The following is an 18,954-nucleotide window of genomic DNA, read 5'->3' on the forward strand; positions in this document are numbered from 1 at the left end:
TGGTCTTAATATAACTTCCAAAAGAACATCTCCCTAAAACAGCAATTCTGCCTAATAAAATTCTTTCCAAGTCTAAACACACTGAAAACAAGTGAAATTATGAAAAACTTATGATAGGTTACCAGATATTATGTGCTTTTAACCATTCAACACTGGCAATACTTGATAAACAATTAGGTAAGCTTCTTGAAGAAGCAAACCTAGACACATAAATTAGAAGATACTGGTATCCATCTAAATTTTCTTTCATTTTTTTACAGACCATTTTATTAAATAAAGTTGTTGAAGGTACACTTTATTTTTTGTCACTTTAGAGGACCTTTACTGTAAAGACAATTCTTTTATCTGATAACAACAGCAGCAGCCAAATTGCTAGTGATTATTCCAGACCTCCCTGTAGGATACATTCAGTTTCTTCTTGAGACGCAAGTTTCCACCTGAGTTTCTGAGGCAATGTTTTTATAAATCCTGCAGTGTCTTATGAACCCTGCTACATCAACAAGTCTGGTAATTTACTCCTTTAGAATGTGAAATTGCAGAAGAGAGAGATGTATTCCTGCTGATCTCAAAGCTTCTGATATATTGGATTTAGGATTGTCTCTTCCACCAGACAACACTACCTTTAGCTTTATGGGGAGTCTCAAAATCAGTTAAGTTCTCTAAACTTCCGTCTTCTTTTCTAAAGTTGATTTTTACAATTCTAGATACCTTGCATTTCCATAGAAATTTTGAAACCAGCTTGTCAATTCCTTATTTAAAAAACAGGTGGAATTTTTATTGGGATTGCTTTGAATCTATGGATGAATTTGGAAAGAATGACTATCTTAACATTATTGAGACTTGCAATCCATGAACATGCATATTTCTCCACCTACTTAGGTTTTCTTTTATTTCTCTCAGCAACACTGTTACCTTCAGAGGACAGGTCTTGCACATCATGTCTTAGAATCATTCCATGGCACCTGAGAATAACTACAGTTTTTACTACTTTTCCAATTTTTGTTTTCTATTTCTTTTATTTGCTTTATTGCACTGGTTAGGAATTCCAGTAAAATACTGAATAGAAGTAATGACAGTGGATCTCCCCATTGCCTGTTCTCAGTGTTAGAAAGAAATTGTCCATTGTTTCACCACTTAGCATGACTTTAACTGTAGGTTTTTGGGAGATGACTTTTATCAAATTGAGGTATTTCCCAGATATCTGGTATTGCAAGGATTTTTATCATGAATGGAAGTTGAAATGAGCATATATCTAGATTGATCATATGGTTTTTCTCATTTATTTTGGTAATACAGTAAATAACATTGGTTGATATTTTTAACACATTTGTTGAGATATTTGAACATGATTTGTTCATGTACCATAAAATTCACCCATTAAGTGTTCAATTTAGTACTTTTAGTATACCTGCAAAGTTGTGCAGCTCCAATTCCAGAACACTTTAATTGCTTCAAAAAGAAAAAACAAAACAAAAAACCAAAAAACCCTCTACTCATCAGCACTCTCACACTCTCCTCCCCGACCAGAAACCACTAATCTACAATCTGTCACATTCTTTTTATCCATTCATCAGTTGGTGGATATTTGTTTCCACTTTGGAGCTATCATGAATAATGCTGCTATAAACATTTGTGCACAAGTTTTTGTGTGATCATCATTTCAAGTCTCATGGGTATATACCTAGGAGTGGAACTGCTGGTTTATTAGATAACTCTAGGTTTAATTTTTTTTTTCTTTATTGCTTCTATAAGCAGAAGACACTGAATTTTGTATCTTTATTTTCTACTTGTTCTTCCTAAATTCATAATTCTGAGAATTTAATAGTTTATCTCCTTGGATTTTCTAGGTCTACATCATATCGCAAAGACATTGGTGCTTTCTTGTCTGTCCCTTTCTTTTCAGAAATTATACGTCGTTTTGATTCCACGTTCATTATATTGGTTTAAATATTCAGAAGAGTTTCAAATAGGAGTAGTGGTACTCTGATAGGTTTAATTTTTTTAAGGAAGTGGCCAACTGTTTTCCAAAGTGGCTATACCATGTTCCATTCCCACCAGCAATATATGAAGGCTACATATATTCCTAACACTTGCTGTTGTTCATTTTTTTTATTATACCCATCTTGGTGGATGTGAAGTGATATCTAATTGTAGTTTTGATTTGCATTGCCCTAAAGACTACTGATGCTGAGCATTTTTCATGTACTAATTGGCTATTTATATACCTTTGCAGAAATGTCTAGGGGCACCTGGGTGGCTTAGTCGGTTAAGCATACGACTCTGCACTGACCACACAGAGCCTGCTGGGATTCTCTCTCTCTCTCTCTCTCTCTCTCTCTCTCTCCCTCTCCCTCTCCCTCTCCCTCTCCCTCTCCCTCTCTCTCTCTCTCTCTCTCTCTCCCTTTCTGACCCTCCCCCCACCACACTGTCTCAAAATAAAAAAAGAAATGTCTATTTAAATCCTTTGCCCATTTTTTGTCTTTTTATTGTTGAATTTAAAGAGTTCTTCATATATTTTGAATACAAATCCCTTGCCAAATACATTTATTTCTCTATTCTGGGGGTTGTCTTTTTACTTTCTTGATGGTGTCCTTTGAACCACAAAAGTTATTAATTTTGATGACATCCTATTTATCTATTTTTTTTTTCTTTTGTAACTTGTGCTTTTGGAGTCACAGTGGAAAAAAAATTGCTTAATCCAAAGTCATGAAGATTTACTCCCGATTTCTTCAAAAAAATGTAGATTCAGCTCTTACATTTTGGTCTCTGATCTATTCTGAATTAATTTTTATATATAGTGTGTAGTAAGTTTTCAACTTCGTTCTTTTGTATATAGATATATACAAATGTTTTGGGATCAACTATCGACATTGTGTTATTTTTTAAATGTTTATTTTGCATGTGTGCATACGCACACGCACACACATGCACACACACGCGCGCGCGCACACACACACACACACACACACACACACACACACACGTGGGGGAGGGGCAGAGAGAGAGGAGAGAGAAAATCCCAAGCAGGCTCTGTGCTGTCAGCACAGAGCCCATCACAGGGCTTGATCCCACGAACCATGAGATCATGACCTGAGTTGAAACCAAGAGTCAGATACTTAACTGAGCCACCCAGGCACCCCAGCATTGATTGGTTCTTAAATGTTAATTCTATTCTACACTCTTGGAAAAAAGAATTTACTTGGTGTGTATTTATGGTATATATGTGTGTGCGTGTGTAATATTTTTAGAGTTTTAATCCTAAATTAATAATTAACTAATTAAGAATTCTTACACCTATGTTTATGAGGGATATTGGTCTGTAGTTTCCCTTGCTTATAAAATATTTGTCAAATTTTGATATGGAGATTACTCTCACATCATAAAATGGGTTGGGAAGCATTCCCCTTGCCTTGTTTTTCCAAAGATTTTGTGAAAGACTGTATTATTTCTTTATTTTTTTAAGTTAATTTATTTTGAGAGGGAGAGAGAGAGAGACAGAGAGAGAGAGACAGTACACATGAGTGGGGGAAGGAGCAGAGAGAGGGAGGGAAAGAGAGAGTGAATCCCAAGCAGGCTCCACACCAGCAGCATGTAGCCTGATGTGGGGCTTGAACTTATAAACCAATCCCTGAGATCATGACCTGAGCCAAAACCAAGAGTTAGATGCTTAACCAACTGAGCCACCCAGGTGCCCCTATTTCTTCTTGCCTCTTTGGGCATGAAGTTTTCCTTGTGAGAAGATTTTGATGATAAATTCAATTTCTTAAATATGTATATGCTTTTTTCCAATTTTCTGTGTTAGATTTCCTAATTTGGGTTTTTCTTGCAAGGAATTTATGAATTTCATCTAAGTTACTGAATGTATTGTAATAAAGTTACTCATTGTATCACCTTATTATCCATTTAATGTCTGTAGGATCCATGATTCTGCATTGATATTCCCTCTTTAACCTTGATATTGGTAATTTGTTCTATTCTCTCTTTCCTGACCATTTTTCTAAGACTACATCAATTTTATTAACTTTTTTCAAAGAACCAATTTCTGGCTTTGTTGATTTTTCTCTATTTTTTTTAATTTTCTACATCACTGTTTTTACTTTTTAATCTTGATTATTTTGTATTTACTTTCCTTAAATCTTCTTAAGATGGAAGTTTTACTCATTTATTTAAATTTTCTGCTATAAGCATTTAAGGACACACTTTTTCTTTTAGTGTTCTCATTGCATACAATAAATTCTAAGATATTTCCATTATCATTCTATTTGAAGTAATTTCCAATTTCTTTTGGTGAGTATTCCTTGTAAACTTGAGAAGAATAGCTTATTGAGTGTGGAATCTATATTGCTTAAGTCAAGCTGGATCATAGTGCTGTTCATATATTTACTGATTTTTATTCTACTTATTACTGAGAGAGGAATGTTAAAATTCCCAACTACACTGTAGATTTGTTGATTCCTTCTCTATAGTTCTCTCAATTTTTACTTCCCTTACTCGGTACATACATCCTTAGAATTTTTATGTCTTCTTTTAATGAATTGGCCATTTTATCAATATGAAATATGCTGCCTCACCTTAGAATGTTTCCTATGCCTGACATTAATATAACCATACCAACTTTCTTATGCTTAGTGTTTGCAGATACATTTTTTTCTACAATCTCATTACTAATTTTGTCTGAATCTTTATACTACTAATTTTGTCTATTTCTTATAAACACCATATGGATGGGTCTTCTGAAATTTTTTTCAATCTGAAAATCTGTGCCTTTTAAATTGAATGTTTACTTTATTCACATTTAATGTAATTATTGTTATAATTGAACTTAAGTCTTATAGCATTTGTTTTATGTTATATGTTTTTCTGTTCCTCTTTTCCTACCAACTCTTTGGTTAATATTTTGTAGTATACTTTCTTATATGTCTTGCATTGATTTTTTTAACAACTTTTTTGTTATGCTTAAATTTGTTGCTCTAGAAATTAAATAAGCACATTTACCTCAAACTACATTCAAATACTAACATAAGAACTTCACAGCTATATTAATCCAAACGCACACATTTTAGGCCACTTGTGTTCATGTACCATGAACCAGTGTCCATAGGTCAGACACTCGTTTCAGTTTCTTAGATTCATTTTCTTCTTTGTGTTTAACTTTGGACAGTTTCTACTGGATGGTTCTCAAGTTCACTAATCATATTTTCCACCCCAATTTCCTGTTAAGCCCATCGAATAAGTACTGTATTTCTGATGTTGTATTTTTCCATTATACCATTTCCATTTTGTTATTTCTTTTTTTGTAGTTATCATAATTATTTTATTATCCTTCTCTGCTAATTCCAACATCCAGGTCATCTATGGATAAGTTTCCATTAATTTTTTTCTGTTTCTTCAGAGGACTCAATTTTAATTGTGTGATAGACACTGCATGTAAAATAATAGTAAATTATATTTAACATGGATATTATTTATCCTAAGAAAATGGCACACCCTCTTCCCATAGGTTAGGACTGTGAATCAGTCTAATCTCTAGTGAACTGGTTCTGGGCTTTGTGGTAGGTTTAGATTCAGTTCACTCTTGGCTAATATTCTGAGGTCTGGATCAGGGATCTCCCTTAAGCAAAGTCTGGGATCTGAGCCCTGATTAGACTCTGAAGACTTCTCTATGTCTTATAATCCAGCTGCCAGTATTCTAATCATGGGATATTTCTCTTTGTTTATAGCCCAGCCACCAGATTTCTGGGATGCTTAGGTGATCTCTTTACTCTTGATAATCTCCCCCAGGTTTCCATGCCATAGCTTATTTCTTCACCCTGTTCCCCAGGCACTAGCATTCATTAGTACACTGCTTTGCCCTTGATGAAGGTCCTGTACACCTTGCAGAAATAAGGGAGGTTTCTTATCATTTCTTTTGCTTTATCCCAGCCTTCTCTTGCAATTGCCTTGCACTTGATAAAGGGCCACTATACCTCAGGGAGATGTCTCTCAGCTCTCTTGCTCTATCTCCAGTCTTTCTTTGGCCACTGCCATGTACTTGGTGCAAATCCTACACACCTTGATGAATCACTCAGTTCTTTACCATGCTCCAAGCCTTTGGTGTGTTCACTTGGTGAAGGCTTCATAGGGAAGAACTGGTGGTGGTTGTGAGACTCACCCTGTGACTGGGGCTTCTTAGGATTTTAAGCTGTCACACATGTGGCCATAAACAGTTCATTAAAAGTTGGGCTGGTTTCTCTTTATATTCTTCTATGTCAGTTTTACTCTTCTTCCTGATGTTCTGCCAGAAATAAACCAGTCAAGAGTTTTTATTCTCTCCTAAAAAAGGTTTGTCTCTTTCTGGGACTTAGTTCATTCAGGTTTTTCTAGCATATTCAGCTTTGTGGATGGTTTTTTAAATTTATGATTTTATAGTTTATCCAGCTCATTCTCATTGTTGGGAGTAGGAGCAAGTCTCTTGTGACTTTCTTCATCCTAACTGGGAGTAGAAATTTCTTTCTCAATTCCTTTGATAACTCCTTCTTGTCTGCCTCACATTTTGTATTTGTCTTTCTCCTAGACTTTATTTGAGAGGTACATTAAGCCTAACAAAAAACTCTCAGAAATCCCATATGTTCTATTCCTTTTATATAGATGTTTATTTTTTTTTAAGCCTCAGAAACTATCTTCAAAAAAGACAAAAGAGTAAATACAACATTCAGATTGCAAAAATTCTACTGAGAATCATATCTGCTTATGTAATCTGGAATGCAGAATTTAGAATTTTGCATATTGGAGGCAAGTATCTAGGGGTGCTAATAAATGCAAATATCTAGGGGGTCATAATATATGCAAATATCTATAATATATACAATATATCTATGATATAGATATATAGACAGATATAGATATAGATATAGATATAGATATAGATATAGATATAGATATAGATATATAGATACATCAAGGAGTTAATAGGGTCCAGTCATCTGTATTCAGAGACAGATTTTGTTTCTTTGTTGTTATCATACCTTCTCCCAGAAAGGACTTAGGCATAATAAGGTATTCTTATTCTCATTTTACAGATGAGGCTCCTGAGATCCCAAGAAGCAGAGTGATCACACCAAGTGTGCAGAGTGGAGGGAAAACCCAGGCTCCAGCTTCCTGGCACTGCATCATTCCATTATGTATTCATTTCAAACCTAATCAAATGTGCCATAATATCCAAGAGTGATAATACATTTTAAATTGTCTATGCAAAAATAATATCAAAATTACAGAACAGTTCGAGGAACATCCATACATCCTTTACCCAGATTCACCTATTGATAACATTTTGCTCCATTACTTTGTAATTTGCTCTCCATCTATCCATCCATCCACATATTTTTTCTGAACCATCAAGAAGATAGTGTATATATTATGGCCCGTTATCCCTAGATACTTTAGTCTGTATTTGCTAAGAGTGAGAATATTTCTTTATGTACCACAGTACAGTTGTAACAAATTTAACAACGATACACTTTTTTCTATTTATATTCCAATTTTGTAAACTGACCTAGTAACACATTTATAGCATTCCCCCTTCCCATACAGGATCCAGTCTAGGATCAAGTATTACATTTAGTTGTCAAGACTCTACTATTGTTTAATCTGGAGCATTTCCCTCAGCTTTTGTCTTTTATGACACTGACATTTTTGAAGAATATAGTCCTTTTTTTCTCTTTTCATAGAATGTTCCTCATTTTAGATTTGTCTGATGTTTCCTTGTGCTTAGATTCAGGTTATGCACTTCCAGATGGAATACTATAAAAATGATGTTGTGCCTTTCTCAGGTTATCACATCCAGAGCCACATGATGTCCATCTGCCCCTCACTAGTCACATTAATTTTGATCACAAGGTCAAGTTGTTGCCTGGTTTCCCCATTTATATTTATTTTTCTCTGCAACTAATAAGAATTCTGTGGGGAGACACGTTAAGATCATAAAACAGCCTGCTCTTCCTCAAGAATGAATTTTTTTATAACAGTATTTTCACTATTGTTATAAAAAGTGACCTCTACATAGTAAAAAAAAAAAAACCTAGGTTTCACTTATTACACTTGAATAAGTTCTATGCAGTCTTAACATCTGTTTTTATTACAGTAGTCCATGCACACAGGGTGTTTATTAAAAACTATTCATTAGGCACTATCTGGGTAGGATACAGGCAATCTGATTTTTAAATCCAACTGGTATCAATGCCCTAGTTTTGGTTTAATAAAAAAAATCTCTTTAACTTATGTTACCAGACTTAGAAATTAAATTAAATTATACAATTGAAAGAATATTCTATAAAAAAGAGAAGAAAACAAAGAAATTTGTAAAAGAAACTACTTCTATTTAATTCAAATCATATATGGATTTTGGTTACAATATTTATTATCCAGTCTTTTTAAAGCAGTATGATTTTGAGGTGAACTTTAATTCAAGGACTTAACTTGGATTGAACATAGCTAGCTTAAATAAAATATTTGAATAGCCAGGTGGTTTAGTTTCTGAGGTTGGTAACAATAAGTCCAAATTGAAAAAAAAAAAAAAAAGAACTTTTTAGAAATAGTTTTTAAATTTAAAAAATGTGTGTGTTTTTTGTTGTTTGGTTTTTGAGTTTTGTTTTGGTTTAATTTTTAAAGATGCCTTCTTTCTTATTTTGCTACCATGGACCTCAACATTATATAAGAACATGTTTTACAAACCAGTCATCATACTGAATGGGTATACCATTAATTCAGCATTTTTTTCATTGAAGTCAGGAAACCAGAGGGGTAGGCCAAAGGCTTACTTACTCTCTTAAAAGGAATACAAACTTTGCTATTGCCCCTTTCTCTTTTGAGCCCAGCTTTTCATTTCTAACATTGTCTTACTTGCAATACAATAAAATTCCAGCCTTTATGACAGAAGAGATGGTTTTTTGATCAATAGAATTCAACAGCCAAAGCATTAGTGTTTTGGGTGGGTTTTTTTTTTTTTTTTTTTCTTTCTGGAAAGCATTTGTAGCCACAGGCTCAAAGGAGGAAGAAAGGGAGAGGGATTAACTCTCTGCAAGGAAGGTCAAAAACATAATTTACAAGTGAGGCAAGAGGAGCAGCTGTATCTGTTGGCCCAATCAAGACTACCAGCTGGAGAATTTACCAGCAATATGAAAACCACATCGACCAGATGTCAAGCAATGCAACTAGAGGCCAAACATCTTTGGGCTCAATGCAGGACTCTCCACTCTCTTTACTACCCATATTTCATGTTAAATAGTAAGGTGCCTTCCACAGGCCACCAGCAGGGATAACTGGAACATTTCCACACAAGGGACTTAAATAACATGATGGTACCCCCACCACACTGGCTTAAATACTGAAGTCCACCTCCTACTTGTTCTTTTATTAAAAAGCAATTTTAGCTCGGAGTCAATATGTATGGGGTAAGAGAAACTTAAATGGCTGTAAGCCATTCTTATGGCTTATCAGGCTTATTTATATTTGGAAATTATTTTGTCATTGGGAAGAAAAGAGTGTTCTGAAAATACTTATTTGAATAACCATTTTTCCACTCATTCTTTAAACCCATGATGTTCAATACAGTAGCTGTTTTGCCACATGTGGCTATCTAAATTAAAAGTTAGTCATTTAGAGGCACCTGGGTAGCTCTGTCAGTTAAGCATCCGACTTCAACTCAGGTCATGATCTCACGGCTCATTGGTTTGAGCCCTACATTGGGCTTTGCGCTGACAGCATGGAGCCTGCTTTGGATTCTGTGTCTCCCTCTCTCTCTGCCCCTCCCCTGTTTGTGCACATGCTCGCTCTCTCTCTCTCTCTCTCTCTCTCTCTCTCTCTCTCAAAAATAAATAAACATTAAAAAAAAACCCTAAGTAATTTAAATTAAACTAATTTAAAATTCTGTTCCTCAGGTATACTAGCCATATTTCAGGTGCTCAATAGCCACGTGACTAGTGGCTATCACACTGGATAACAAAATATAAATATAAATAATTTCACTCATCACAGAAAATTCTATTAGGCAATGTTGCTTGAAGCTCAAAAATCACCTTTAAAGTGAGCAATTATAATTCTTCTCCGTATATACTATGAAACAAAGCAATCTCTGTGCATTCTCTTATGAAATAAGCCTACTAATACAATGTGAAAACTGTATTAGTTGAGGGTAAGACAAAGGGGAGGAGAACTCAGTAATACCATGACAAATATAAGTCAATCTTTGTCTGATGAAATGTTCTTGTATGCTGTACTCACAGAAGCCCTGTGATGCTCCTGGCTTGCTGAATAATATAGAGGCCAGTCTGGATGGGTTAGCAATAAGCAATAAACTGACATGGACCCTTAATTTGCTGCATGCATCTTTGATTTGTTAATGATTCAATATTTATCAGACAGTTTGTATCAGAAGTTTCCTTACTTATATTTCCCAATATGCAAAATAAATTATGTCCTTTAAAAAAGAGGTGGCCCAACTTTACAGCTTTGCAATTGAGGCACTTTAATGCCAAGTAAACATCATATGCCACAGCTGTTTCTAAAACTTTTATGAACAAGAAGAACATGAGGCCAGTATAAAATAAAACCCACAAATTATATTTCTTACTCCCAGACTCACCCACCGTGGGTGCAGTGAAACCAAGCAACTCACGAGGTGCTGTGTATGTCTGTGTGATTGTTGTGACTCACCGAGGGATGCATGCCACAGGCACGTGTCGCCCAGAGCACAGACCTTTGACTCTTCCCACAAGGGCATCATGCCAGGGTATGTCAGAACACACCAGAGCACTGGACAAGTTGCATGTGCAAGCACATCAGCTGCCTCTGCCCTTGAACATGTAGGGTGGTATACAAGCACTGTTTTTCCCTCTGTTTCCTTGATCTATTCCAACACTCCCGGCAAAATCACCCAGCCCGGTCAGCCCATCAGTTCTACTCCCACTTTCTCTTCTCAATCCCCAGTTCCTTCTTTTCCAATTATTCACAATAGATGAGGAAGAACAAGATGAAAATAAAAGGGAGGTGGTGTTTCCTAATCTCCCCTGCTTTGTCATTAAAAGCTAAAAAGATCTGCTGTTTTTCTTTGGCATCGTTAACTGTGCTTAATCAGATTCCCATAAAGATCACAGAGTTACTGCCCAACAGAAGCTGAAAAATTTCATTTGTATCAACTTAGCCAGTTAGAGGTTCATGCAACAGCTGCAAGGTTTTCAGGTTATGCCCCAGTGTTCCCGCTTACCTTGGCTTTCCCATCCTGGGCTGACATGTATCCAACACACATGCTCTCTGTCGTGTGGCTCCACAGAAATTCCACTGCCGTGGAAGAGAACACAAGTAGGCACATTCAGATCACAGATGGAAAATAAATCTTTGCTTTTTAATACAACAGTTAAAGATAGCTTTATATTTAACACACTCAGTTGCCTACTTTCCATTTGGTCCTTCATAAATGTCAAGATGATTTAGAACTCAAAACTGTGTAATGCCATTTACTGTGAAATGAAAAATGTATTTCTTTCTTGTCAAAACTTATAATTATTACATGTAAAATAAGTGCTCTTCTGTTTGAAACTTGTAAACTTAAACACACACATGCACCATACATTCATACGTACAGTACACAATGATTTAGCACATGTAATATTCCATAACGTAGTTTCCCTTAACACACACACACACACACACACACACACACAGAGTCTTGGTTTCTAAATACCATTCTCCATGAAAAGGAACCAGGATTCCTTGGAGAATGTTCGTTCTGGGGCTGGCAGAGAAAATATAAAATGAATCTGGAACATCTTTTTGCATGTCAGAAAGTAAGAAAGCTCAAGGAATGATGACAACTTATCAAAATGACCCCGAGGTCAGACTGAGGGGCTTCCACTGGCCAAAGTATCAAAATAAATCATGATAGTAAGGAATTATCACCACTGAATAAAATAAGAACCAATGAACCTATACTAATGCAAATAAATAAATGAATAAATACAAGAGAAAGGAAAGAAAGCTCTTCCTTGCAGCAGAATGCCAACTAGTAAATATAGAAGAAATAACAGACTTAGAAAATCATCATGGTTGCTAAAACGAGTGGGTGAAAATTTGAAGATGAGCAAGCTGTTTACATAGTCTCAACATATCTCTCCATAATGTTCTTACAAAATAGAAACGGGGTAAGTGTAGGTTCACTGTGGAGAAACCAATGGGCCCCCCCTTAATCAAATGATCGAAACTCACATCACCAATTAAGAAAAAATCAACACCATGTGCCCCCTGATAAGACACCGTCAGACGTACACCACCACTCCTGTGGTACTTCTGCCAAAATTGCAGAGCCCAGACTGCGTGAGGAAATACCACACAAACTCAATTACAGGAATACTACTAAAGGACCGATTTGAACTCTTCACAAATGTCAAAGTCAAAACATACACAAAAAGTTGAAAAACCATTCCCATGTAAAGGAGATATGACAACTAAATGCAATGTGTTATCCTGAATAGGTCTGGGGAGGGTGGGGAATATCATAGGCACAATACTGAGACAACTGATGAAATTTAAAAGGGACTATGGCTTAGATAATAATCCCATATCAATATTAAATTTTATGATTTTGATAACTATACTGTGATTATTTAGAAGAATGGCCTGTCTTTAAGAAATATACACTGAAGTATTAGGAGTAAAGATAGCTGACATCCACCTTGCCTTCAAATAGTTCATTAAAAAAAAGCACATGTTTAAATGTGTATGATGTGTGTGCATGTTTGTGTGTGTGTGTGTGTCTAGAGGGAAGAGAGGGGAAGGAAGGAGTGAAGATGTAAAGACAAACAGGGTAAAATAAAAACAGTGGGTAAATCTGGGTAAAGGAATAATGGGTGTCTCTTGTATTATTCTTGCAACTTTCCTGTAAGTTTGAACTTCTATTTAAATAAAAAGTGACAAAAGAAAAATCCACAAATATACAGATACACACAGCTCTGTCGCCTTCAAGTATGTACTTTCAAAATTCTAAGGTTTTTTTTTTTAAGTTTTGATGATGTACTTCTCCAACAAAAGTTTCAAAGTCCCTGATAATAAAACTGCATTGCTCAACACTAAACCCTCTGGGTCCCAGACCATCCATCTGTTTATATCTCTGAGCTAATTAAGCCTGAAGACAAGTGTTGGAGTTGAGACACAACTGTGGGATCAGTGATCCTAGACTCTGAAGGCTTTGCCAGACATGTGGGGAAGAAAGAAGCAGTAAGGGGCAAAACTGAGTTCCTCAGATACGTGGCTCATTCCCTCATCATTAATTAATTATCAAACCTGCCAACCTGCTCAACAGACGCTCTGCTGAAGAGTGCAGGAAAACAGCATCACGCGACAAAGCAAGTTCTCTTCACCAGATGTTTTTTCTTCCTCACACATCTGCTTTGAACTACAAAAAATCTTGAAGTCCAGAGCAAGGTCTGGGATATTCTAAATTGCCTAATAGAGCAAAGGCATTCAAGTCTTACTGAATTTCCTTAGAGTAGTGACAAAGCAATTGTATTTAAATACAAAGTTAAGGCATTTCTAAAATTGCGACTTCTCCTTATGCTCCACATGTTAAGGTGGCTCATGAATTAGCCATGGAAAGAAAAATACATGGAAATATAGTTGATCTAGTCATGAAACTAAAGGATAAACACATTATGCTTTATTTTTTACGACACAATTTTGATGATTTTAGAATGCATTATTCTCTCTAAAAATGTAGCCTGCTTTAAGAAAATATAGTATGTAAAAAATTTAGAATTATGAAACAGGATAAATTGGGTACACTGACTGATTTCATTAACTAATTGCTTTTTAATTAAAGGGCTTCCAATGAAGTTTCTAGACATAGTCTAGGAGTTCCTAAAGAAAATAATGCAGTGTCTAAAAATTCAGTCTTCATTTACTTTTTTCACATTTATTACCAAAAAATTACCATATATTACCAAATTACCAAAAACCATTTATTACCAAAAAATGTATTTTTGCAATGTGCATTGTACTGACACACAATTTTTAGTACCTACAACTCAAATATGTATGTATGTATGTATGTATGTATGAGTTACTAGTTCAGGCTGGCTTGAGAAACTCAACAGAAAATATTTTATAATTTAAATTATAGAATGCTTTTGTAAAGAAATCCTATTTATTTAAGTATATGTCTTACATTAATTTATCAAAGTATTTCTTGGTCAAGGGCTTCAGGAAAGCAAGAGAGAGAGCAACTAACATTGAGAATCTATCACGTGCCAGGCACTGTCTTTTGTAATAGAACTCACTAATGCCCGGATGGGGAACCTGAGGCTAAGAGCAAGTAAGTAATATGGCTTAGGTCACTTTAGTAAGTGCATAAACTACAATTCAAACTGGACTTTTGGATTCCAAAACCTGGTGAACTTCCATCGTTCTATTGCTTTGAAATTTACCCAGCATGGAAAGAAAGATTTGTAATTAATGTTATATACTGAAAAGATTAAATTCCTTAACAACACCAAAGGATCACAAAACTTCAAACACAAACACAACTCTTATACATCTCTTAAGAAAAGCTTTTAAAACTGTAACAAACCCAAGAGGCCACAAAAGCCATGATCAATACATTTGACTACATTAAAAATGTTTATAGGGGTGCCTGGGTGGCTCAGTTGGTTGAGCGTCCAAGTCTTGATTTTGGCTCAGGTCTTGATCCCAGGGTTGTTGGATCAAGTCCCACATCGGGCTTCATGCTCAGCGTGTACCCTGCTTAAAATATTCTCTCTCTCTCTCTCTCTCTCTCTCTCTCTCTCTCTCTCTCTCCCCCCCCCACCCGTCCCTCTCCCCTGCTCACACTCTTTCTCTCTTTCTCTATCAAAAAAAAAAAAATGTGTATTTTCTTTTGCCATATGGGGAAAAAAGTATAGAGACAAATGACACACTAGTGAAAATATCTGCAATTTGTAGCATAGAAAAAGAGCTAATTTTCTTCATACATAAAGATGTGCCACAAATCAATGAGAAAAAGACAAAAGGAAAAAGAGAAAACAAGGGGAATATAAGTGGCTCCAAAACATGAAAAGATGTTCTACATTTTTCATACTAAATGTAATGCAAATTAAAACTGCAAACTACCATTATTCAACTATCAGATATCAAAGTTTGAAACATTATGTTAGCTGGGGTAGAGAAAAGAGCATTCTCACAAATGATGGAAGCATAGCCATTTGAAAATATATCCCTGCACTTTGTGATAGTTATATTCTACAGTGTTGCCATGAATATTGAATTAGCAAATACTGAGCTATTGCTCCTAAGGAAAATACTGGGTTCGATTCCCACAAGCCTCTGGTCACAACATTTTCAATCAGTAAGTAACCTTAAGTGTTTCTGTATAAGACATCTTATATTTCTTTATAATGAAACACAAGCAAAGAAGAGTTAACCATTTTCCTGACCCTAGATGACCTGCTCATGAATTTGGTTTTCAGCCTCAAAACAATGCTGTCCCCTATGCTCTGTTTATTGGTCATTATCTTATGAATGCACAAGTTTAGCTAATTGTCCAGTTTTTCCATGGCTTCATCATGCACCACAGACATTATTTTAGGAATTTTTGGAGCAGCCCTACATACAGATCAATGAATTTCTTCTTCCTTTTTCTGGATGTACGATACTGTTATTCATGAACTCTGAGTTCATCGTCAACAGCATAACAACTCTTGCCTGAATGATGTTTATCTAACATGCACCCTTTCTCCACAAGGCAGCACAACCTCTTTGCATTAGGAAAGCACTTCAACACTGAGCTTGGGGGCCATGTTAATTTCATTAAGATCTTAATTTTAATTTGAGTATAGCTAATGTACAGTATTATATTAGTTTCAAGTGTACAATATAGTGATTCAACAATTCTATACATTACTAGTGCTAATGATGAAAAGTGTACTCTTTAACCCCCATCCCCCCAACCCATCTCCCTATCAGTTTGTTCTCTATAATTAAGAGCCTGTTTCTTGATCTCTCTCTCTCTCTCTCTCTCTCTCTCTTCCCTTTTGTTTGCATTGTTTCTTAAATTCAAAATATGACTGAAATCATATGGTATTTGTTTTTCTCTGACTGACTTATTTCACTTAGCATTATACTCTCTAGCTCCAACCATGTTGTTGAAAATGGCAAAATTTCATTCTTTTTTCAAGGCTGAATAATATCCCATTGTGTGTGTGTGTGTGTGTGTGTGTGTGTGTGTGTGTGATATCTTGTTCATCCATTCATCTATCAATGGATACTTAGGATGCTTCCATAATTTGGCTTTTGTAAATAATGCTGCAATAAATACAACAGTGCATATATCCCACTGAAATAATGTTTTTGTATTTTTAACACTAGTACTGTGATTGCTGGATCATAGGGTAGTTATATTTTCAACTTTTTGAGGACCTTCCATACTGTTTATCACAGTGACAGTACCAGTTTGCATTCCCACCAACAGTACAAGAGGTAGTTCTATTTTTAACTTTTTGAGGACCCTCCATACTGTTTCTCACAGTAGCTGTACCAGTTTGTCTTCCCATCGACAGTGCAGGGGATTTCTTTATCTCCTACACCTGTATGGATTTTAGCATTCTGACACGTGTGAAGTGAGATCTCATTGTAGTTTATGATTTGCATTTCCCTGATGATGAGTGATGTGCCTCTTTTCATTTGTCTGTTGGCCATCTGTAGATCTTCTTTGGAGAAATGTCTCTTCATGTCTTCTGCCCATTTTTTAATTGGATTATGTTTTTTGGCTGTTTAATTATATGCTTTGAATACTAACCCTTTATCAGATATCATTTGTATCTTCTCCCATTCTGTAGGCTGCCTTTTAGTTTTGCTGATTGTTTCCTTTGCTGTGCGGATGCTTTTTATTTTGATGTAGTCCCAATAGTTTATTTTTGCTTTTGTTTCCTTGCCTCAGGAGACATATCTAGAATAAAGTTGCTATGGCTGATGTCAAAGAGAGTACTGTCTGTGTTCCCCTCTAGGATTTTGATGGTTTCAGGTCTCACATTTAGGTCTTTAATCCATTTAAGTTTATTTTTGTGTATGGTGTAAGAAAGTGGTCCAGTTTATTTCTCTTGCATGTTGTCCATTTTCCCAATACCGTTTCTGGAAGAGACTGTCCTTTTCCCACTGGATATTCTTTCCTGCTTTGTCAAAGATTAACTGACCATACTGTTGTGAATTCATTTCCGGATTTTCTTTTTTTTTTTTTTTAATTAAAAAAAAATTTTTTTTTTCAACGTTTATTTATTTTTGAGACAGAGACAGAGCATGAACGGGGGAGGGGCAGAGAGAGAGGGAGACACAGAATCGGAAACAGGCTCCAGGCTCTGAGCCATCAGCCCAGAGCCTGACGTGGCGCTCGAACTCACGGACCGCGAGATCGTGACCTGGCTGAAGTCGGACGCTTAACCAACTGCGCCACCCAGGCGCCCCTGGATTTTCTATTCTGTTCCGTTAATCTATGTGTCTATTTTTATGCCACTCGCATACCATTTTGATTACTACACCTTTGTAATATAACTTCATATCTGGAATTATGATCCTTTGGCTTTTCTTTTTCAAGATTGCTTTGGCTATTCAAATTCTTCTGTAGTTACATACAAATTTTAGAATTGTTCTAGTTCTGCGAAAAATGCTATTGGTATTTTGATAGGGATTTCATTAAATCTGTAGGTTGCTTTGGGTAATATAGCATTTAAATGATATTTGTTCTTTCAACCTATGAGCATTGAATATCTTTTCTTTTTTTATAATTTTTTTAATGTTTATTTACTTTTGAGACAGAATCAGAGCATGAACAGGGGAGGGGCAGAGAGAGAGGGAGACACAGAATCTGAAGCAGGCTCCAGGCTCCGAGCCGTCAGTACAGAGCCCATCATGGGGCTCGAACTCGCGGACTGTGAGATCATGACCTGAGCTGAAGTCGGACGCTTAACCGACTGAGCCACCCAGGCGCCCCCCCCCCACTTTTTTTTTTTAATTTAGATGCAAGTAAGTTAACATATAGTGTAGTATTGGTTTCAGGAGTAGAAATTGGTGATTCATCACTTACATATAACACCCAGTGGCTCATCCCAGCAAGTGCCCTCTTTAATGCCCATCACCCATTTAGCCCATTCCCCCTGCCACCATCTCCATCAACCCTCAATTTGTTCTCTATATTTAAGAGTCTCTTATGGTTTGCTCCCCTCTATTTTTATCTTATTTTTCCTTCTCTTCTCCTATGTTCATCTGTTGTGTTTCTTAAATTCGTCATGAGTGAAATTATATGATATTTGTCTTTCTCTGAATGGCTTATTTCACTTAGCATAATACACTCTAGTTCCATCCACATTGTTGCAAATGGTAACATTTCATGCTTTTTGATCACTGAGTAACATTCCATCGCATATATATATCACAACTTCTTTACCCGTTCATCAGTCAATGGACATTGGGCCCTTTCCATAGTTTGACTATTGTTGGTAGCACTGCTATAAATATTGCATGGACTCCTTTGAATCAGCATTTTGTAACCTTTGGATAAACACCTAATAGTGTAATTTCTGGGTGGTAGGGTAATTCTATTTTTAACTTTTTCAGGAACATCCATACTGTTTTCCATAGTGGCTACACCAGTTTCCATTCCCACCAACAGTGCAAGGGGGTTCCCTTTTCTCTGCATCTTCGCCAACATCTGTTGTTTCCTGAATTGTTCCTTTTAGTTATTCTGACAGGTGTGAGGTGGTATCTCATTGTGGTTTTGATTTGTATTTCCCTGATGATGAGTGATATTGAGCATCTTTTCATGTGTCTGTTAGCCATCTGGATGTTTTCTTTGGAAAAGTCCTCTACCAATTTCTTCATTGGATTGTTTGTTTTGGGGGGGATTGAATTTAATTAAGTTCTTTACAGATTTTGGATACTAAC

At 35.9% G+C, this 18,954-nt stretch overlaps 1 protein-coding gene across 4 annotated transcripts in view; it reads right to left on the reverse strand.

Annotated features, from left to right (window-relative positions):
- Window positions 1-18,954, reverse strand: part of TASP1 (taspase 1) — a 269,597-nt gene that overhangs the window by 27,695 nt on the left and 222,948 nt on the right. For 2 of the 4 annotated variants that reach the window (XM_030310108.1, XM_030310111.1), the window contains one exon: window positions 11,240-11,313. In XM_030310108.1, the coding sequence (XP_030165968.1) occupies window positions 11,240-11,313 (74 nt within the window). Of the gene's footprint in view, window positions 1-6,151; window positions 6,275-11,235; window positions 11,314-18,954 lie in introns of those variants that run through there. The other 2 variants (XM_030310109.2, XM_030310110.2) reach the window with 2 other exon arrangements.

This window comes from Lynx canadensis, chromosome A3 (assembly GCF_007474595.2).
Source record: "Lynx canadensis isolate LIC74 chromosome A3, mLynCan4.pri.v2, whole genome shotgun sequence".
Lineage (NCBI taxonomy): Eukaryota > Metazoa > Chordata > Mammalia > Carnivora > Felidae > Lynx > Lynx canadensis.